We start from the raw sequence: 22,718 nt of genomic DNA, 5'->3' as shown, positions 1-22,718 counted from the left end.
CTTGAAGTGTTGAGGGGTAGTGATTCTTCTTTGAGTAAATGCAGACGTGTATTCCACTTTGGTGTGTGTGTGCCTAGCACGCTGGACCAGAGACTTCTGCCTAGCAGTACTTGTAGAGGGACAGTGCATGCACCTTGTGGCTGTGGCCCCTCCCCTGACTATATGAGGTGGCGCCGCCCAACCCCCCTCAGCTCCTTCTCACGGTCTGTGTTTTTTCCTAAGTCGCACTCTTCCCCAGAAGAACTGCATCTCCATTCTCTGGATGTCAGGCGATGTCTAGCCTTTTATCTCGACAGGACCACCGGTACATACTTCACCTCGCCTGTTCATGTCACATGCAGCCTTCATGAAGGGGCAAGTGGTCTCTACACAGACCATCTCTAGATGGATAACATGCTGTATCAAGACTGAGTATGAGATAGCTTCGGCTACACCTCTTCCGCAGATACAGGCTCACTCCATTAAGGTGCAAGTGCTGTCCATAGCGTTCCTCAGTGACATTTCCATAGTGGACATTTGCAGGGTGGCCACGTGGTTGTCCACACATACATTTATGGACCATTATGTTACTACTGCATCTTCCAAAGGGAACAAAGGCCTCAGAAGGGCGGAAGATTTAAAAACAATCCCTACTGCAGTAGACTCCAAGTCCCGGTTCCAGATTGAGGTGCTTGCTTAGAAGTCACCAAAGCAGAATACATGTCTGCATCCATTTGAAGAAGAAGAAATGATTACTTACTGTAACTGTGGTTCTTCGAGATGTGATGCAGGCGTGTATTCTACGACCCACCCTCTATTCCCTCTGCATCGGAGTCTCCTCTCATAGGCTTTTGGTGCGAAGGAACTGAGGGGGGTCGGGGTGGCCCTGCCTCATATAGCATGGGGAGGGCCCACAGCCACAAGACGCAAATGCTGCCCCTCTACAGGTACTGCTAGGCAAAAGGCTCCGTGCTGAGTGCGCACACACATCTGCATCATATCTCGAAGAACCAGTTACAGTTAGTAACTGTTTCTACCTGTGACAGTATTAAAAAATAACAAAAAGCCTAGCCTGCAAAGAGTGTGTAAAACAAAACACTGTTGTTCTGGTCTCCATGTTTCAAATGATTAAAAAAAAAAAAAAAAGTTCAGCTGCACGGTTAACAAGAAAAACGGTTCTATCATAACCAGAAAGACAGATCTACAATCATCACTAATCGGGATAAAAATCAGTATGTAGTTTTAGTTAAGGTCTCTCATTACATTAATCAGACAGACAATCTCACTTTCAATAGTCCTCACAGAAGAGCACATGAAATGTACAAAGTTAGTGTCCCCATGTTTTGGTAATTAACTCTTTGGGTGAGGAAAGGAGAGTATGGAGATGAGTTAGTTAAAAAAAAAATTGTCCATAGATTTTCTTTGAAACAAACATTTATACAAAAGCTTTGTGTGCTGAATTGCTCTGAAGAAACTTAAATAATATAATACCACACAAGAAAGAGTTGTGTTAGTTTTCTCCTTCTTCACCTTCTTCTTGTTTAATAACTGGGACACCTAAAAGAGAGAGAGAAAACGTCTGCTAAGAATCGCTGATGCAGTGCCCACTAATGCTAGTCAACTAGGAGTGCAGAGGAGAAGCAAGAACAAGTTTAAGCCGCCACGAGCAAAACAGCCTTTTGCCACTGCTTTTTAACTGAAGACAACGAATCAAGCTTCCCATGCGTCTGAATATCCCCCTCCCTTCCTGATTCGAACTGTTGGTTCTCCCTTCACTACCCCAGGCCTCAGCTTAAGAGCTCTCTTCTATGCTGTTGCTCCCATTTCTTGAGTAGCAGGGACTACAGTATATTAAAGAATGGCCTACCAATAATGAATGGTCAGCGTTCTGCCCGGCTGGGTCATTGGAGAAAGCACAGTGTTTGTGTTGAGACACCACAATGCAGCCACCCCAAGAGGAGAGCTGCACACCTTCTTCTTGGAGGTACATGATCTCGTGCTGACAGGGTATGAGGAACACTGATTAACTCTTAAACCTTGGTGTGTGCCACTCTAACAGTGCACTAGTGTCGTTATGTAAACAAGGGTTACCCCTTTGATCATACAAATACATGCCTCATACCAGCTTCTCTATTCAGCTGTCTACTCATCTCACACAGCACCTGTTGCTCCAGCCCATCCTTCATATCAACATTTCTCTCTGGCCTTGTCTCAGTGTCCTCTTTCCTCCCACCTCTTCAATAATTCAGGCTCTGACTTCTCATCCTCTGCTCCCAACACTGATACTGTATTCTTCACTCATTTGCCTGCCTGCCTCTCCTACTGCTGCTTTCACCACTCACTTCCCAGCTGCTACCCACCCTGCCCACTTCTCCCACTTGCTGTCCACTATTATCCAAACTACTCTCCATTCTTTAGAAGCCATTCAAACAGAGAAGCTCTTTAGATTTGCCTTAAAGGAGAAGTGAGCTGCTTTTTAAATAAATACCAGAAAGATTTATGATCATCAGCCATTAACATAAAATTTTAAATAAGCTTAAAAACAAAACACAATATTTGAAAATCATTTCCCCTTTTATTACCTGCCAGGACAAGAGCTTGGAATTCTGGGTCTCCCCTGAAAGAGCTGATGATATCCCTAGCCCTAGAATCAAGGTAAAGAACATACCGCGTTGCTACGATCTAGGTGTTTTCCCTCTCACCATCTCTTGTGGGAAAACCCAGAATCCTGAACATGGGTGTTAGGAGATAAATCCACTTACATTACTGGGGTCTCATCATTAAGTCAACATGTGAATTCCACAAGAGATTTAAAATCTTAACGAATATTGTCTATCAAAAAATCAAAACACATTTCAGTTCACCTCTAAGTTATGCTGTTATGAGTACTTTGACTGGATACTAGTTCAACACATCAGAGCAAGACCCTCTCTGAAGTGCTAGTGATGCAAAGTGACAGGTCTAATTTGAAATAGGCTTTGTGGTAAATGAAGTCACTTTGAAGGCTGAAGCCAATTCAGAGGAGCTCCACAGCACTCACCCTCTTTCAAACACTCGAAAATCCACTCTCAGAAGAAGTTGAGGCTATGGCTGAACAATTTTGCTTGTGCAGAGGTGAACACATAGTAGAGTAAGTGTTGAAAGGAAGAATGCTGCTCATTGAGTTGGTTCCCACCCCTCCTCCAGATCTCACAGTTGTACTTTTGAGGTGCTGAGCCAATACCCTACTGTTCTCATTACACTAAGCAAAAGATCTTGTATAATAAATGCCACCCAGCTGCTGCTTAAAGCTCACCATCTAGTTTTTTCAGCCTGGTCACTCGTTTGGTTGCTTCCTCGACCCAGCTGCTCTGCTGATCGGCAGAGTATTTCTCTTCCAGTGGATTGCCCACAAACACCAGATCCTCCAGTAATGGCAAGTCTGCCAGTCTCACAAACTCTGCTGCAATCACAAAAGATGATGTTAGAAATAGACTGTGGAACACAAAAAGCACATCTGCACCAAGGCTGCCTTTCAATACCTGCACAGACACAGCCAGGATGTTTTTAGGTGAGGAAGGATATGGATTTATTGGGTACGAATTGGGTACCAGGATGAAGAATGCAGGTGATAGATGATAAAAGCAATGAGTCAGATACATAGTTCAAAGAACAAACCCCACATGACACAGAAGTTGAATAAACAGACTTTCTCAATATTTTTTACATTCTCTTGTATGAGCAGGTAATCTGAACAGCTTGTTCATCTCTGCAGTCTCCATGCTAAACTTGCCCACTCAGAACCTTAGGAGCCAGTTTCCTCACTTTGACCCAAGCTGTCTCAGCTGATGCACACTCACCATACTCAGTAAGAAACTTCAGAAGAGAAACTAGGAGCCTAGGCTTACCCCAATCTTTCACCAAATTATTGGACATATAGAGAATCTTCAGCTTCTTCATGACATGGATGCCCTTCAGCTTCTCAATTAAGTTGTATGAGATCCACAGTTCCTCTAATGTATCTCCAACTGCCTCCTGGAAAATGATAACACCTCTCAGAAAAGTGAGAGTAAGTCTTCCTATATTTCCCAGATTATCTCTGCTCCCTTTCTCCCCTCCAGATGCTATGTCACACAACAAACCAAACCATATCTTTCAATATTCCTTGTTTTCTTTTAAGCAGGTTCCTAATTCTGGATGACAAAACTTCAAGGAAAGAAAATCCCAAGTTTTGAAATACATCTCTCAGCTTGTTTAGAAAAATAAATTAAGACACGAGCAAGATATATTGAACATCTGAGCAGAGTTCTACTCAAGGCATATGGAGAGAAAGGAGCTATTTTAGCTGCATGCCGTGAGTTCTACAGTGCTAGACGACTGCAGTTCATCAATTGTTTTAGAGGGTTTAGTATGTAATATAAGGGATTGTATAGTTTCAGACAAGTGCATGCTTATAGCTGCAGGTTTCAAATTTCACTTTCTATCCTCAGCAATCCTCCAGCAAGAGGAGAAAGAAACAACCATAACTGTTGTTCCTTCAGAGTCGTCTCTGTGCATTCACACCTGTGGGATACAGCAGCCCTGGTGTTGAGTGGAGGAACTGCCTGGAAAAGCCATATCCTGCAAGCAGAAATGCACAGAAGCTCTTGAAGAACAAACTCTTTCCTTTATTTCTTTGCTTTTAATTATACAGACATCTTAACACAAAGGTAATAAAATTGACCCTGATCTGCTTCCTCTCCTCTAGATCTTTGCCTTGTTATATATATTTCTACCCTTGCCTCTCTGCCACATGCCTTTTATTCCATTGTTCAGTGTGCCAATCACCCCTCTGATGGGTGGGTAGAGAGTCACAATGTGGTTTATAGGCAGGCCAATGTGTGCGGTGATTGACCACAATACTAAAAGCACCTTCTGGCGGGAGATGAGATTCATATAAGCAAAGGGAGTAGAAGTTATAATTCATATAATGCCACTGGAGTTTATGATGCTTTACATAGACAGAGAATCTGCATTTTTTACCAATGGATCTTACAATCTAAGAGCCCGCTCTAGTGTGCAGAATCTCATGTTATGGGAATTGTGTGTGGAAGGCCTTACAAGATCATATCCCAGGTTAGAAAAACAACAAAAGCAATAGCAAAGGAGTCTGGGAAAGTTGGCTGAGTGAGACAATAAGGGTAGCAGATAATGCATATTTGAAAAGAAAAATGTTCCTCTTAAGCTTATTGGGGGATTTAAATGTTTTATTTGATGGATTAGCATTTAAAGTCTGTAAAGAGGGAGGGCATTTGAAGGAGAGATTTCAGTGAAGAGAGGGTGGTTGACTGGCACAAGGGAAATGGGAGACTGCTCCAAGCATCATGAGCAACATGTAGGAAGGTGCAAAGATGGCAGCAGAAGAAAACAAAATAAATGGTTAGGCATTAAGGTTGAATTATGTGAAGAGAGATGCAAGAGTAGGTAAAACACTCTTCCCCTATGCCTTGATGCAAGAATTATGTAGCACTTCATTGCTAATTTTAATAAATGTAAACTACAAAAAGGGACGTACCAGCCCATTCAGATTCTTTATGTTGTTTCTCCCCAATGAAAGAATCCGCAAGTTTTCTGCAATGGAGGGAGAAGAGCTTCTTATTAACAAATGACTGGTGCTTAAAATGTAAAGAGCTGTTGGAAATCTGACAACATACTGCATACCACAAACTAGAGGTTTATATTCTGAACAGGCTATATTAAGGAAGAATGACATATCAGAAGCAAACTACATACTGTTCTATATATAGATTGTAATGAATGGGTGGAGTTGATGGCTCAAGTATGGGTATTAGAAAGTTTTTCATCTGTAGGCTGCCTGTTCACATCCAGTCCAGGTAGGGATTGAACAAAACAGGCTGCCATTCTGGTGTTCTAGTGCTCATGTGCGTGAAGCAAGATTAAATTTTTGGTCCTGATCTTACTTCCCAGACCAGGAGGGATTGGGACCAATACTAAGGAGGCAGACTCAATTCCTGAATAGGAGGCAATACCTGGTGTTACTTTATAGCAACCAGTGTCTGATTAGAAAGAGGTCAACTATTTTGGCCCGTGAGATTCTAGTAGCAATACAGACACTCTGATGAGATTTATTTTCAAATTGCCTATACCTGTTCAGCCATGAATTGTTCTTGTGATGTGCCAGAACATCTGAAGCTATCACAAAGACTCTTTTTTGTGAAACTTCATTTCCAGCTGTTCTTCCAGATATATGCATGCACAAAATCATTCTATAATGTCTAGTTAGGTTAACCTCTAATCAGTAGTTTCCATGGCTATTTCAAGCCCTTTCTCACCGTGTGCATTTGAACTAGGCATTAATTACCTAATGATCTTGTTTTTCTCCTGTTTGCACAATAATGAGAAATACAGTATGTACTATTTAATGATGAGGCAAATGAATATTCCACTCAAGAACCAATGGGTGCTGCAGAGAAAGCACATCAGCTGTTTAGAGTGGCTGGGATGGGCTTTGAGTTGGTCAACAGTGACCTGTCCTGGCCAGCCACACCTGTAAGTAAAGGAAGGTTGTGATGACAGAAGACCTATATACAGGAGATGAAAGAGAAGGGGAAATAGATGGGCTTTCATGAAGAAATTCAGGTGCAACTGGAATTGTTAATGAAATCCCAGGATCTATGCAAGTCCTGGACATATTACTTTCTTGTGCGAAGAATACAATAGGGTGTAATGTCAAAAGATAGTTAGGTGACGTCTTTGGAAGGGAAAAAGTAAATGCCACTCAAAATACAGTAAACCTGAAGCCTATTGGAACCATGTTACCTTGAATTTCCCAAACTCCCCATCCCCTGGAAAAAGACTCTTGATCTAGCCCAGGGGTCGGCAACCTTTCAGAAGTGGTGTGCCGAGTCTTCATTTATTCACTCTAATTTAAAGTTTCACGTGCCAGTAATACATTTTAATGTTTTTGGAAGGTCTCTTTCTATAAGTCTATAATATATAACTAAACTATTGTTGTATGTAAAGTAAATAAGGTTTTAAAAATGTTTAAGAAGCTTCATTTAAAATTAAATTAAAATGCAGAGCTCCCCGGACTGGTGGCCAGGACCTGGGCAGTGTGAGTGCCACTGAAAATCAGCTCACGTGCCGCCTTCGGCACACGTGCCATAGGTTGCCTACCTCTGATCTAGCCAAATTATCCTCATGTTCTTTGAAACCATGATTAGAAACTATGGATACTTTTCCAAAAGCACGTAACATTGGCCTTTTGAGTATCTGTTCAGTTATTATAAACCTTAAAATATAAAATTGGTGAACTGATGTTACCTGAAATGATGTCCAATTGGGGAAAATATTACTCCTTAAATACTCTTGTACTCAGAAATCCCAAACTTTGCAGGAAGCAAGATTTTCCCCAATGTAATACTGACATTAAGTAAAACACAATTAAATGATTCAACCTGGCCTAAGCCTCATCCCTCAAAGGGAGCTAGGCACATAAGTCCAGGCTGGAGGGAGGCATCTCCCCACCACTCAGAATTTACAGTCCTGAACTCTCTCATAGAGTTAGGTGCCTCAGCCAGGTCAGCACTTTCTTAAGGAAAATGGAGGCAACAGTGCCTCCTTATAGCCAATGGCCCATTGGTTAAAGCACTCAACGAAGATGTGGGTTCAAATTCCCATTTTGCTTGATGTGAAATGGGGACTGGAACCAAAGTCTCCCACCTTCTTGGTGAGTCCCCTTTATTTATTTATTTTTTTGGAAGCGGGGGAATGGAAGGTGATATCAGAACAGGATGTCAATAGTTGGCCATGTGTCACAAGCTATGGAACATATCTAATCCAAGCAGCTGGAATATAAACACAATCAGTCATTGACATATCACTTACTTAGGCCGTTCAGGTTGGCGATTTTTTCGATGCAGTTTGTAGACAGAGACAACTTCCTTTAAAAGCAAGAATAATTAACAGCTTATATTAACAGTGCAACAGGAATCACTGAATCAGAAGAAGGCCCTCTTACAAATAACATTTTGTTAGAATGAAATCACATTTTACTCTTCTCTTATTATGTAGTAAACCACTGGATACATGCACAGTCCTGTTCTCCTCAAATCACGCATCTCTGTAAGATTTAAATTTCACTTTTTTGGGATTCCACCACCAATTTTATAACATATGTGTGGCATCCTCCTTTGTGTGCCTGGCTCAAACCAAAGACAGGTTACAATATTTCCCAAACTTTTCTTTCTGACACTACCAATTAGCTCTATTTTGTCCTTCTCTTTCCTAATTCAGATGGAGCTAACATTACAGTGTTTCTCTTGGAGATATTTTGGTCAAGAGCAATGCCAGGAACAGCAGCACTATGAGCTGTCATGGATGCTCTAGGCCCTAATACTAGGATTTCTAGTCCTGTGGAGACCCAGGACCTCAGGACCAGTCAGTCATTATGCTGTTAAGAAAGTAATACTGCAGCAAATTAATTTCGGTACTATTACCATATGAGATTGAACCTCAAGACTTTTATTTCTGAACAGCAGTTCCTAGAGAAAGCCTGAGCATCTGGATGTGGTGGTGTAGACTTTGGCTCACAATTTCACACAAAGAGGTTATGCAGCCACAACAGTGCAGGAGTCTCTAAAGGGACCACACGCTCATCCACAGCCTGGTGGACTTCAGACATGGGACAGAAATTATTCACTTCAATGCCATCTACCAGCCATTCAATGGACTGGTATTAACGCTGAGTTTGCGTTAATGTCTGAGAGAACTAGGTTCTGTCTTCTCAAGTAAGTGGCAATGATATTACTAAGCAGAAGAGCATCTGTATGTTTCTATGGGAGAAAGAACAGAGCTTAGGAGAAAGGAGTGGTGTTGGACTGAAGAGATATTTTGTTCACATCTAGAGGTAGATGTAGGGGGAGAGAAAGCCTAGACTTCAAAAAACCAGAAGCAATGATTAAAAATTGACTATTTCCAGGTTTGTTTGTTTGTTTGTTTGTTTAACAGAACTTACTCGCAGTTAACAAGTGTGGACAGAGATGCATCCATCTTCTCTACAGGAGGAACTTGGGCATATAGTTTCACCTCCTTGGCCTCCGATGCCTTCTGGCCGTTTTTTTCCTCCTGAGGAAAACAAAGAAGGAAAAGAAAGGGCAAAAAAATGAGACACTGATTGGAATCTGCACTGGTTATAAAAATTATCCCTAATCTTCAAGAAAACAGAAGAAAAAGGGTTTGAAATCTTGTTTGTTGTTGTTCATCTGAATTACACACACACACACACATTTAATTTAAAGGAAAAGAAGAAAGAGAAGACTTGCTTATTTCCAGGATATTAAAATGCTTATCAATGCATGTATTTAAAAAAAAAAATACAGCCCTGGATCAGATTCAGGATTCAAGTCTCCAGCAAACTCAGTTGTTTCCCTTAGCATTTCTTTTTCCTCTCTGCCCTTTACACCTATTCATTTCAGTCTGAATTAGGAGCCAGGCACAGCAAAAGTATATACCTAACAGTAGCACTACTTTCCACTACATCCCTAAAGGTCAGTTTCAGGGAAAGTCAGACTTAAATTGTATTGATCTGGGCTCCTCATAGTTCTGGCACCCTAATCCCAACCCTGAATGCATGTTTCCAGATCACTGATAAATCAGCTACCAAAAGATTTAAGTGTAAGGCACAAAAGCCTCAAATCACAATCTGAAATCAGTAAGTCTCAAAGCATAGACGAAATTGGTAAAACAGTAAACTGAGGAACATTCACTTTTGGTACTAAAAGAATTAAACAAAAGACCCCCAACGTTAAAAGAATATTATTTACATTGCAGTTAAGCACTCAAAAATTAGGAAATGCCAGATTTATGAATGCTTATGTAGACTTAATTCTGCTTCCTTCTGCTTCCACCTCGCGTATCTCCCAACATTTGAAATGGCTAACATAGAACTGGTGCTGCCCCGGGGGGAAGGAGAGGAGGGGTCAGGGTGTGTGTTGCAGAGTGAGCCTGACCTGCATTCACCCTGCAGCAGTGGTTCCTGCCCCAAGGGGCTGCCTGTGCTAGGCTCCCTGCTCTTGGTGTTGTGACCTGGTCCTTGGCATAGGCGCCGAGTCCGTGGGTGCTCCAGGGCTGGAGTACCCACAGGGAAAAATTGGTGGGTGCTCTGCACCAGCAGCAGCCAAATTCCCCACCTCAGCTCACCTCACCTCCGCCTCCTCCCCTGAGAGCGCCTCGTCCCACTTCTCACAGCGCTTGCTGCAGCAAAACAGCTGTTTCACGGTGTAACAAGCTGTGGGAGGGAGGGGGGAGGAGCGGGAATGTGGCGTGCTCAGAGGAGGAGGAGGGGAAGAGGCGGGGATTTGGGGAAGGAGTCCAATGGGGCGGGGAGGGGGCGGAGTTGGGGCAGGAACTTTGGGGAAGAGGTTGGAATGGGGGCGGGGCTGGGGTGGAGTTAGGGCGAGGCCTGGGTTGAGCACCTATCGGCACCAGGAGAAGTTGGTGCCTATGGTCCCTGGTGCTTGAGGTTGCAGCAGCGCTCAGGTTTGGCCTGTCTGCCCCACTGTAGATGGAGATGGAGGATCAGATGACCCAAACCAGAGAGGGGTGCCAAGCCCAGCCAGCCCTATGGGACAAGAGCGATTTCAACCAGGACTGGGAGTTTGGGGGGTCAAAGCAGGACAGTCCCATGCAATGTTTCCTCTAATTTTTTATATCCATGTGTGGAATGAATTTTGTTATGTGCACCAATATGGAGGTGACGTGTGGTGGGGATGGGGCCGGGGGATTCAGAGTGTGCATGGACGAGCTCAGGACTGGGGCAGAGGGTTGGGGTGGGGGGGGGTGAGGGCTCTGGCTGGGGGTGAGGGCTCTGGGGTGCAAGAGGGGGCTCAGGGCTGGGGCAGAGGGTTTGGGTGCAGGGGTGAGGGCTCCAGCTAGGGGTGCCTGCTGAGGGGTGGGGCCGGGGATGAGGAGTTTGGGGTGCAGGCTGCCCCAGGGCTGGGGCCAGAGGACTCCCCCCAGCCCTCTCCCCACTGGCAGCAGCTCTTGGAGAGAGGTGCTTCTCCCCACCAGCAGGAGCTCTGGGACCAAGGGAGCGGCACCTCTCCCTGTGGCAGCCCTGCACGCCCCAACTTGCTCCCCTCCCTGCCTACCTCTCTCCTCTCCCCACACCCCTGTGGCTGCGTGCCTGTGCGGTCCTTTATAACCTGCTGCGCGGCTGCGCAGCTTAGAGTGAACTTCGGTCCCATGAAACCCAAGACTATTGGGAGGTCTGATCCTGTGCACTGAATAAGGCAGGGGTCTTATGAGAAAAAAGTATGTGATCACTTCATAAAGACTATCTTAAAGCATATGAAGAAGGGGGCTGGATTTAGGCTGTGTGGGCAACCATAAAAAACAGTATTTCCTAACTTTCAAGTGCTTGACTGTGCAACCTAAGTAATATCCCTCTAATGTAATTTTTTGTATGTAATTTCCTAGGGTTTGGTGGGGAGGGGGTAGGAAAAAGGTAAAAACAAGTTTAATTACATGCAACAAGCAGTTATAAATGCCATCAGCATCACAATTTGAACCACAGACCTTCACCACTTGAGTTACTGGACTAACTACATATTAGAAGCAGGAGCAGGCATTTATTCTAGAGGAAAGAGGACCATTGGGTCCAAGTACTAGGTCTTGGGGGTAGGTTCTGGGGAGCAGACGGAGGATAGGCTAGCCCAGCTCTCTCCCCACACTCTCCTCCAGGAGTTGTGGGGAACTCCAGGCCCATGTAGTGCCCTGAGAGGTTGGAAAGGGATGCTGGGCCATGTGCCAGGGCTGTTGGGTAGGCATTTATGGAGGGGGGAGCCTGGCATGTTTCCTCTCCCATGAGTGCCTCCAGAAAGGTATATTGGCCACTTGGTCCACATGCCAGGTCCTGGGGTGTGAGAAAACACAGGCTGTCTCTCTTTCCCCCCTTCTACTGCTATAGCTGGGTGTTTGCTGTAAAAGGTTTCTGCTGTTGCTGCTATGGTGATGTTAGCCCAGTCTCAAAATGTTCATGTACATAGCTATTTTGACAGTGTCCCTGTTCTGAAGAGTTTATAATGTAAACAAAATAAACTTGCATGTAAAAGGAGAAACAGGTTGAAACCAGGAGGGACTCAGTCAGATTCTATCACATCTCCCAAGGATACAGGTTGAGAGTACAGAGAAGAATAGTTAAGAAAAAGGAGTATCCTGAACTGAAAATCCAAACATGGTAACAAAGCTCTATTATCCTACTCTTGGGTTGTGCCTATACAATCCACACCAAGCCCTGAACCTGCTAGAACAGTGATTTTCAAACTGTGGGTTGCGACCCAGTACTGGGTCGCGGAATGTAAAGCACTGGGTCACGGCGGCTCTGGTGAGCACCGCCGACCAGGCCGTTAAAAGTCCTGTTGGCACTGCTTCCCAGTTAAGGCAGGCTAGTTCCTACCTGTTCTGACACCACACAGCGCCCTGGAAGCGGCCAGCAGCAGGTCTGGCTCCTAGGCATGGGGGGGGAGGGGCACGGGACTCCGCACGCTGTCCCTGCCCCGAGCACTGGCTCCGCACTCCCATTGGCTGCTAAAGGGGGCGGTGCCTGCAGGTGAGAGACGCGCGGAGCTGTTTGCGCGCCTCCGCCTAGGAGCCGGACCTGCTGCTAGCCGCTTCCAGGGTAAGCCTGCGCCCCAACCCTGGGCCTCAATCCCCTGTCCCAGCCCTGAGCCCCCCCAAAACCCAGAGCCCCTTCCTGCACCCCAAACCCCTCATCCCCAGCCCCACCCCAAAGCTTGCACCCCCAGCGCAGAGCCCTGACCCCCTCCTGCACCCCAACCCCCTGCCCCAGCCCAGAGCCCACCCACACCCTGAACCCCTCATTCCCAGCCCCACCCTGCAGCCCTCACCCCCGCACCCCAACCCTCTGCCCCAGCCCTGAGCCCCTCCCACACCCCTCATCCCCAGCTCCGTTGGGTCGTGGGCATCAACAATTTTCTTCAACTGGGTTGTCGGAAAAAAAGTTTGAAAACCACTGTTCTAGAAAGTAAAACAGTATAAATAACTTCTCTAGTATCTGGAAGGAATTGAGCATGTGTGTCACACCTATGCCATGATTCAAAGCACACTGAGGTCAGTGGAAAAATTCCCATGGATTTTGGATCAGGTCTCTGGACTATTTTCCACACCATTGTCCGATATCACTACTGTGCGATCTCCAACAAACAGAGCTTTCTAGAGGGTTCTTAGCTTAGTGTGAAGGCACTTAGTCCATAGGCACATCCCAAAAAATGGAGATCTATACTAAGTCTAATTGAAAAAGAATAATATATAATAAACTTGTTGCTCATTTAAACTTTGCAGAGTGGATAATGGATCTGCATGCATGGGGGAAAATTTATGGATGATACTGATATAAGTCATCTTTAGCCTTTACATTGTTAAAACATTTTAAACAGAGACTTAGTTTTGAATTCAGACTTTTTTTTAAGTTACTTCTGGGAGTTTTTTCTTCATGCACTGTTCAGATAAAATCTTGGCTCAACTATGTCAATGGCAAAACTCCAATTGACTTCAATGGGGCCAGGATTTCATCCTTGATTATTTGTGCTAGGGATAAACTCTAATTAGGTGATCAAGATTGAACAGGGTATAATTAGACAGAGAAAATCAAAAGACATCCTGCAGAGAAAACCTCTTTGTAGTATCAGATCTTCTGTCAATGTACAATCTGACAGCGTTAGGCCAGACACTAAAATAGAGCTTTCGTGGTCAGGACAATTTAATAAGAATAGCACACAGGGGTTCAAATGAAATTGATTTCAGTGAGATACTAATAAAATAATATTGTTTCATGAAGCTTCTTTTAGTGGCAGAAGTTTCAAGGAAATTATTTTTTCTACATTATTGTAATGAATTCATCAAACTGGATGAAGCCATCCTATTTACAAATGAGATCCAGGCCACAGAGTACCACTGAGACAACTGCAGATACTTCTCTTGAACTTACCCATCTGGCTAGAGCTTCTTTAATAGTTGTTGCTTTTGCCTAAACACAAATCAAAAGAAGAATCATTATAATTTTTTTTGGCTGAATTGTTCATTGCAGAGCTAGTTTTTCCCCCTTAAGTTCCATGGTCTCTCTTCCTACAACTGATCCTAAGAAGCAGAAATTGAACCCCCTTCCAAAAGCTGCTTTTAATTTCATTCACTGAGTCGTCCAACAGCAATTTTAGAGGTGGTGCAGTAAGTTTGAACATACATACATGCACAATTTCCCCGGGAGACCAAGCACATCATCTTCTTGATATTGCCTGCTCTCTGTAGGCATGGGTAGCACAGGGCTTGGATTACTGGACCAAGTTCTCTGCATCTCTGGTGAATCTCTATTGAAGTCAAAGGAGTTATACTAGTGATTAATTTGGCTTAATGCCCTTAGCAGATCATGCTTATCACAGAGATTTCCCCATGTGGAAATTTGCTAAGCCTTTTTGAAACATACGGAGGAAAACTTTGTCCTTCCTACACAGGGTCAGGTGTAGCCTGTGGGATTTTCTTATTTTATTTTGATTTCTCCATCAACTATCCTATGCTTCTAGGCACCTCAAATCATTGAAAGTCACACTGTGTTCAATTTAAAAAAGAAGTGTGAAAGCTACCATACAATATTCACTTAATGGATTGATCCACAATAACAGTAGAAACTTGGTATACCTTACTGCAATACCTCAGCCACCATATCGAGGCCCATTGCAAAACCCCACTAAATCCTCTACCTACTTCCACGCTAATGCCAGTGAAGAAAGAAATTTTGTAGCATCCCCAAAAAGTTAAAAAAAAATAATCAAGGCTCTAAAGGACAAAGGAGGGAGAAATGTTTCAGAGTCAAGGATCTCGAGGAGAAAACAACCTGTCAACTGCTTCCTCACTTTAAAATCAAGAGGACTCCAGCTTGAACACCTCTGCTGATCTTAACTGTACAGTACAGCACAGGGAGAGATTTCCTGGTAGCGGAACAGATCAAAGAACACTAGTGTTATGTACTTTATGTCCAATGCTCCACTCAGCAAGAGTCATCCCATTCTCACTAACTTTAGTTTCTGAATGGTCTCATCATGTAACCCCCATGTAGAGCATATTACGCTAGTGCAATCTCAAAGTGGCAAAGCATGTATAATAGTAGAAAGGTTAGATTGTAAGACCCTTGGGGCAGGGACCATCTTTTTGTTCTGTGTTTGTACAGAGCCTAGCACAACAGGGTCCTGGTCATTACTAGGACTCCTAGGCATTATGGTAATACAAATAACTAATAATGATAACAATAACAACAACAAAAAGAACAGGAGTACTTGTGGCACCTTAGAGACTAACAAATTTATTAGAGCATAAGCTTTCATGGGCTACAGCCCAAACAACAGCAGCTCTAGATACAAAAGGAAAGTACATGTGCTTTTTGCCAGACTACAGAACATGCACATGGCTAAAACTGCTGAGTGGTCAAAGTGATCCAGAATCTAACAAAATTCCAAACTTGTGAACCTGTGTCTCAACTGGCAGGCACGTTTCTTCATTTGGGGATGTAGATATAAACCTCACCAATTCTTCCAGTTGCTTCCCCAACCTTCCACCATCAACACAATCTTATCTAGATTAAGGTACTGCCATCTAGCCTTTATCTATGTCCAGTCACCTAAAAGACATTTGGTAATTTGTTCCACCACACTAGCTGAATCAAACACCAAAAGCATTATAAGGCTGAGAATCATTCTTGAATTAAGAACACTGCATCCCTTCTTCCCTCACTAAATCTCACAACTCTATCAATCCCTGTGAAGGACTACAGATGAGCCAACAAAAGTACATGTCTTTTGGATTTTCAGCTCTTTGGGACATGATCTGTCCTAACACCATGGGGCCCAACTTGATTGCAGCATGCAAATGCTACTGCAATAATAAACATTAAATAACTGGTTCAAAAGGAGGTGACAGGAATAATAAAATCAGCATGAACTCTTGATCTGTATCACTCACCATTAAACAAAAAGATGATTAGTACAGTTTCTTTCCCATACTCTAGCCTAAAAACTGACTGAATTTAAATTTAAATAATCCATGTGATATAATTTAAATATAGTGACCAGTTTCTTTCCTGACTTCTTCAGATTTGCACCCCTAACTGTCCTGCCTCTCCTACTGTTGACACCTGGCTTGATGCTGATGGTGAGGATGAAAACCAGAAGCAGGGAAATAGGTCATCTGGGTAGCACAGATCAGAGATCAGGGTTTCTTGGAGTGGGTTCAAATTCACTCCAACAAGAATACCAATATAGCCTGCCTTTTTATACTGGAAGGCTTCACTGATCCCAGGCATGGTGCACCAACTAGCCTTGCTGTAAATCTCACATGAACCAGCCCAATACCAGGCATCCTTCACCTGGAAACTGGCTGCTTTCCCAGAATGACTCAGGTTAAAGGAGGTTAGATTGCCGAAAGGAAAGACAAGTAATCAAAATGCTGTACCACTGATTATGCCAAATAATCAAGGGCTGAAAATGTCACCCTTGACAGCTCACATTGATTTTACAGGAACAAGAACAACAACAAATAATCTAAGGAAAAAATAAAAAACTGCACACACAGAGGACTGGTAAAATATAACAGAAAAATATTAAATAATCCATGCTCTGCCCCCTCAATGGAATCATTTCTTACAAGGGATCATTACAGAACATTTACAAAACTTCAAAACATACAGCAATGTTCCCAGGGGAAAAATAGATAACTGGGCTTCATCCTCATTTTTATGCATTTAATTCTTCTTGGTCATTTCCGTCAAATAAAACCACATGGAATTTCATAGGAAAGGGAGCTGTAATCAGACTAGTCAAAGTAGATTGTGTATTTACTACAGTCTTCAAACCATCTATTAATTCAGCATTTTAATGATGGTGATTCCTGGCACTCAAGCAGCTCCAGAATGAAGAATAAGATCATCTGCTCCCGCTATTCTGATCTAGCCCTGGAATAACTCTTTCCAAGACACAACCTTTTTTTTTGTTTATTTGTTTCTTTATAACAAATGTTCTCAATTGCAGGAAATAACCTCAAGGTCCTAGATAGTGGGCTAGTTTATGTGTTGCCCTATAGCCCATTTATACCTCTCCAGGGATTGGCTCTACTACCAAGCAGTTCACTCCACACCAACACCCCTTGCAGCTCCCATTGTAGGGGCCTGTCAAGGAGAAAGGGGGAACAGCGACAGCAAGTTGCTCTCTGGCTATTCTGGACTGCAAAACACTGTCTAGGATGCTGTTGCAGCTGAGAGCAAGTTAGAATAACCCTGAGACTGCTCTAACTTATGCTGGGGGCCAGACGGGCTCCTGGCAGGGCCCAGAACACAGGAGGGGCAAAGCGCCTCCTCTCTGTGTCCAGAAACTGGGAGTCAGGCCCATCATTTCCACGTTCAGTGAAATATGCTCCAATGGCCAAGCCAGGCTCCCCAAGTCCCTTCCCCTCCCCTTCCCTTCCCACAGCCAGGGCCCACTTGGTCCCCCAGCTCCTCCTTTCCCCCCACCCCAACCAGGTCTCCTCAATCCCGCCTCGCTGCCCCCGCCAGCCAAGTCACCTCCTCTCTCCCTCAGCCACCCCAGCCGGCCAGGTCCCGCCTCTCCCCTTGCCCCATCCAGCCCCTCACCGCCCCCTCCCCCAGCTCCTCGCTTCGCCTTTGAACAGACTCACCATTACGGTTGCTACTGTCGCTGATCCGGTTGCTATGGCACGCTAGTCTCCTGCGCATGCTCATCTGCAGTAAAGGCGAGGAGCCGGGGATCATAGAGACACCATGGCAACTAGATAGTCCGTAGCCCGGAAATCACATGACCTTTCCCGCCCGCTCTGCGCTCACTCGTCTTCTCTTCTGCTGTGCAGAGCGCCGCTGTGTCGCTGAGCGCAGTGGTGCACTGGAGGACACGGTTGGGGTCTCTGTCGCTCGCGAACTCGGCACGGCACGGCACGGTACGGTAGGTAACCGCGGCTGCGTGCGTGGTGCTACGCTGCGGTGGGGGTCTGTTCCGTCGGGGTTGGGGGGCGTGGAGGGGTGGCGTAGCTGGGAGGTGGAGGGGTCTGTGTGTGCTGTGGCAGAGGGGGCGCTGGCACGGATGGGGCGCTGGCATGGATGGGGGCTGTGAGGGGCAACAGCATGGCAGGGCGCCGCGCAGGGGGACAGCATGGCTGGGGTGTGTGTGGGGTGGCACAGCTGGGTGGGGGGCTGCAGGAGGGGCTGTGGGGTGGCACAGCTGGGTTGGTGGGCTGCAGGAGGGACTGTGGGGGAGGGGTTGTGTGGGGCTGTGGGGTGGCACAGCTGGGAGGGGGCTGCAGGAGGGACTGTGGGGTTTGGGTTGGGCTGTGGGGTGGCACAGCTGGGTGGGGACTGCAGGAGGGACTGTGGGGGGTGGTGTGGGGGAGAGGGTTGTGTGGGGCTGTGGGGTGGCATAGCAAGCCTGGGGGCAAGGAGGGATTGTGGGGGGTTGTGGAGGGCCGTGTAATAGCCAGCCCAGCCTGGGTCGGCGGTGGTGCCACCCGTCCCGGGGCTGTGCGGGGAGCAGAGACATGGCTGGGGGGGGGGGTGTTTGGGGGTGTGGGACAGTATGGTTGTGTTTGTTGGTCGATCGCTGCCTGGTTTAGGATTTGTGAGGAGGGAGGGTGGTGGCACAGCTTGGTGCTGGTTTGGGGCTGCCTGCCAGTGATACTGCTCTGTGTGTGTGTGTGTGTGGGGGGGCTTTGTGTGGAACACGCCCTGCTACGCTGACCCTCTGCTCTGGGAGGGAGGGCATTGTGGGCCACAGTGGCCCCCGGCGAGTCTCTGGTGCCTCTCCCCCATGGGTCTGCTGTCCCCTGACACTGGTGGGGATCCCTGTGATGGGTTCGGTCACAGAGATCCCCTTGGGATAGTCTCCTGACGGGCTGAAATTACCTCTGAGCCCGTTTTCCCTGCCACCTTGGGAATCCAGAACCCTGCCTTGTTGAGCCAGACACACTAGCCTGCTGCAACACAGACCCAGAGTCTGGTCCATCCCCCCAAAGCTGCAGATTTAATTGGAAACAGCTCAGCAGGTTACTTGCCTCCAGCACCCAGACACCCAGTTCCCAAGGGGATCCAAACCCCAAATAAATCCGTTTTACTCTGTATAAAGCTTCTACGGAGTAAATTCATACATTTTTTGCCCTCTGTATCACTGAGAGAGAGGGAGAGATGCACAGCGGTTTGCTCCCCCAGGTATTAATCACTTACTCTGGGTTTATTAATAAACAAAAGTGATTTTATTAAGTATAAAAGGTAGGATTTAAGTGTTTTCAAGTAATAGACAGAACAAAGCAAAATGAAACAAAACATGCAAATCTAAGCCTAACACATTAAGAAACTGATTACAGGTAATATCTCACCCTCAGAGATGTTCCACTAAGCTTCTTTCACAGACTAGACTCTTTCCTAATCTGGGCCCAGTCCTTTCCCCGGTACAGTTCTTGTTAGTTCCAGCAGACATCTCAGGTGGTAAACAGGGGTCTTCTCATGACTGGCAGCCACCTTTGTCCTGCTCCACCCCCTTTTATAGCTTTGGCACAAGGCGGGAATCTTTTGTCTGTACTTGTCCCCACCCCTCCTTCTAAGTGGAAAAGTACCAGATTTAAGATGGATTTCATTATCAGATGACATGGTCACATGTCACTGTAAGACCTCTAGTCTCCATTCCCCATGGGCTGGCCCACACATACACAGGAAGGCTTTCAAGTAACTAAGGCCATTTACAACTGATTGTTTCTGGAGCACCCTTAATGGCCTCCACTTAATATGTTTACATCAGTGATACAAGTTACACCTCTACCTCGATATAACACTGTCCTCTGGAGCCAAAAAATCTTACCGCGTTATAGGTGAAACTGCGTTATATTGAACTTGCTTTGATCCACCGGAGTGCACAGCCCTGCCCCCCCCCCGCCCCGGAGCACTGCTTTACCGCATTATAGCCGAATTCGTGTTATATCGAGGTAGAGGTGTATATCTTATTCTCCTAACTCCAGATATAGAAACAAATAGCTCGTAATCTACTAAGTGTGTTCATCCTAATGACATCATACAAGGGGTATTTAGTGTAAAACATATTCCAGTTATGTCATATTTATAAGAATATTTCCATAAAGCATATGGAGTGCAATGTCACACCCTCCTCCTGAACTTACTGCCAGAGACTTGGACACTGACCATGGTGGAGGCAGTACTGTACATTTAAAATTCTGGTTCAGCTCTGGTCATACCCCCATCCAGCGTTATTAAACACTATAATGCTATTCATAGGGGTTCTTGCAAAGTTCTGGGTTCCTGGTCCCCAGGTGCTCGAGAATGTGTTGGGGTGTAGTATTGCTAACAGAATGCAGATAGCAATATCTGTTAAAGTGTAGGTGTCTTGGCATTTAGCCACAAATGCCATGAGGCGGTGTGCCTCAGTTTCCCCTTCCACACAGCAGTGTAGGCCTGTTATGCTTTTGCTGCTGTGCCAAGCTTCCAACCTGTTTACACGTATAAGCTGAAAAGCAACATGCTTGTGGGATTGTCTTGTCACCATCCCTAGCATGTACAAAAGTTTTTTCCAAAAATCAAGTGTTACACATTTTCACGGGGTTTATCATTCACATCAATTCCTTTGTCTTAGTCTCCGGCGCCTCTCCCCCATGGGTCTGCTGTCCCCTGGCACTGGTGGGGAGGGTCCCTTCTGCTCCTCCCCCCCCCCCCCCCCCCCCCCCGTCTGGAGCTCTGGCAGGGAGTGTCTGCCTTGACACACACACATCCGGTCACTAGGCTCCTTGCTGCACTGTTGGGGAGGGGCTGTTCTCTGCCTACCCTAGTGCCGTTCCATCATAGTCCTACTGTGTGTGTGTGGATCAGTTGCCCCATGCCCAATACAAGGATAGCATCAAGGAGTGAGAAGGCTGGGAGCAGCCTACATCTCTCCTTCCCCCATGATGACATTGAGTAGCACCCTCTCCCAGTCGCTTTCCCACCCCCAGGATTGTGATTCTCTCTTTTTTTTTTTTTTTTCTTCCAGAGAGGACTGCTGTGGTGCGAGACAGATGTAATTTCCCCCCTTTCTCCCCACTCCTGCATGCTTGCTTTTGGATCCACCACCAGCTTAGAGACTGGACTCTGTTTTACAGAAACATAATCAATTCAATTCCTACCAACAAGTCAGAATCAGAATTCTGCTTATTCCCCACTTTGAACTCTTGGTTCCACACAGGAACAGATGTGCCTGAGCCCACTAGGGTACCATAGAACACATTCAAAGGATCTAGGGATGAGTGATTGACAGAGCCAGCTGTCTGAAAAGGAACAGCTACATCCTTGAGAGTTCAAAAATAAGACTGTTCTGCTCTGCAAAACTAGCAGAACTAACTCTGGGACCCATAGGCGTGTGCATGGGTGTGCCAGGTGTGCTCAGGCACACCCTAATGCAGGGCAGAGCTCTGGGGGGTGGGTGGGGCAGTGTGTCTGGCTCTGCGCTGAGCCAAACTCTGCTAGGAGCCTCATGGTTAGGGGGGCTGGGGGGTTGGATAAGGGGCGGGGGCAGTCAGAGGACAGGGAGCAGGGTGGGTTGGATACATAGGTGGTGAGATGGGCCGTGGTGCCCATTCTCCACAGTTTGGCAACGTGGGGTGGGGCGCTCTCACCTCGGGGGCAGCTCCCCCATCCCCGGCATCCCTGCAGGCAGCGGAGAGTCTCGGCAGAGGCAGGGAAGCTCCGAACGCTGCCTCCGTCCCCTCTCCCAGAGCTGACCCGGTTCCCAGCCCATTGGGAGCTGGGGGTGTGTGTGCCAGAGCTGCCTGACCGCACCTCCCCAGCAGGGAGGGGAGGGAGCTGCAGGCAGAGAGAGCAGCAGGAGTCTGTCACCGTCATACACAGATTCGGGGGAGGGGCATTGTGGGGGCAGACAAACAGATGGAGCTGGGGGCAGGAGAAAGGAGCAGCGATGCACCCCGGGGCTGGCATAAAATACACAGTACAGAGGGGGCTTCCTCGGGGGGCGGGGGGAGGTAGGTATAGCAACACTCCCTTCCCTCACAGACCAGACCTGGGCTGCAGCTGGCTCTGTCAGTCACTCCCCCACCCCCACCCCACAGAGACCCACACAACCCTCTGCCCCCCTGGAAGATTCCCTCCAGCCCCTATGCCCCCATCACCCCTCTCCAGAGAGCCCCCCCTTTGTGCCTCCAGAGACAGCTCCCCTCTCCCCTACCTCCCCTGCTCCCGAGCTCCCTACAATCTTCCTCTTTGCCTTCCCCCTCCTTCCCCCAGCTCATTGGCCAGGAGGCTTCCAGACTGTTGGCCACCAAGGCCAATGGGAGCTGCACCTGAGGCAGGGGGCCTGCTTGCAGATGCAGAGCTGCCCAGCTGTGCCTCCAGCAGCACTGGGAGGGGGAGCCACAGGTGAGCAAACCCCGGTCATCATCATCACAGGCACAGCAATTCTCTGGATATTTAATTTCACTGAGGCAAGTAATTTAATCTACTCTTCCTTTTCAGACAGTTTGTAGCTTTTCCTGTAAGAAAACTTACAATTTCTTTGCAAAGAAGTCCAGTTATAGTTTTTCACTTGAGAAGTATATTTTCTGGTTGTTCATAAGCTCATTTATTTTGTTAACTCAGTTTCATAGGGAATTTTAAGTCACTTGAATTGTAACTGTTTTTTTCCATTGGTTCAAAAACACAT

At 46.2% G+C, this 22,718-nt stretch overlaps 1 protein-coding gene across 1 annotated transcript; it reads right to left on the bottom strand.

The window, feature by feature from the left end:
• Positions 1–1,489: 1,489 nt before the first annotated feature.
• DNAL1 (dynein axonemal light chain 1) lies at positions 1,490–17,731 on the bottom strand. The gene is made up of 8 exons (XM_024197519.2): positions 17,695–17,731; positions 13,967–14,005; positions 8,975–9,084; positions 7,846–7,901; positions 5,513–5,568; positions 3,867–3,993; positions 3,275–3,421; positions 1,490–1,536 (listed from the first exon to the last, which is right to left on the bottom strand). Exons 1-8 carry the CDS (start codon positions 17,695–17,697, stop codon positions 1,490–1,492), a joined length of 585 nt encoding a protein of 194 aa, XP_024053287.1. The 5' UTR covers positions 17,698–17,731.
• Between the last annotated feature and the right edge of the window lie 4,987 nt (positions 17,732–22,718).

This window comes from Terrapene carolina, unplaced genomic scaffold (genome assembly GCF_002925995.2).
Source record: "Terrapene carolina triunguis isolate 2854851 unplaced genomic scaffold, T_m_triunguis-2.0 Scaffold96, whole genome shotgun sequence".
Taxonomy (NCBI): Eukaryota; Metazoa; Chordata; order Testudines; family Emydidae; genus Terrapene; species Terrapene triunguis.
This window is presented reverse-complemented; position numbering and strand designations above follow the sequence as displayed.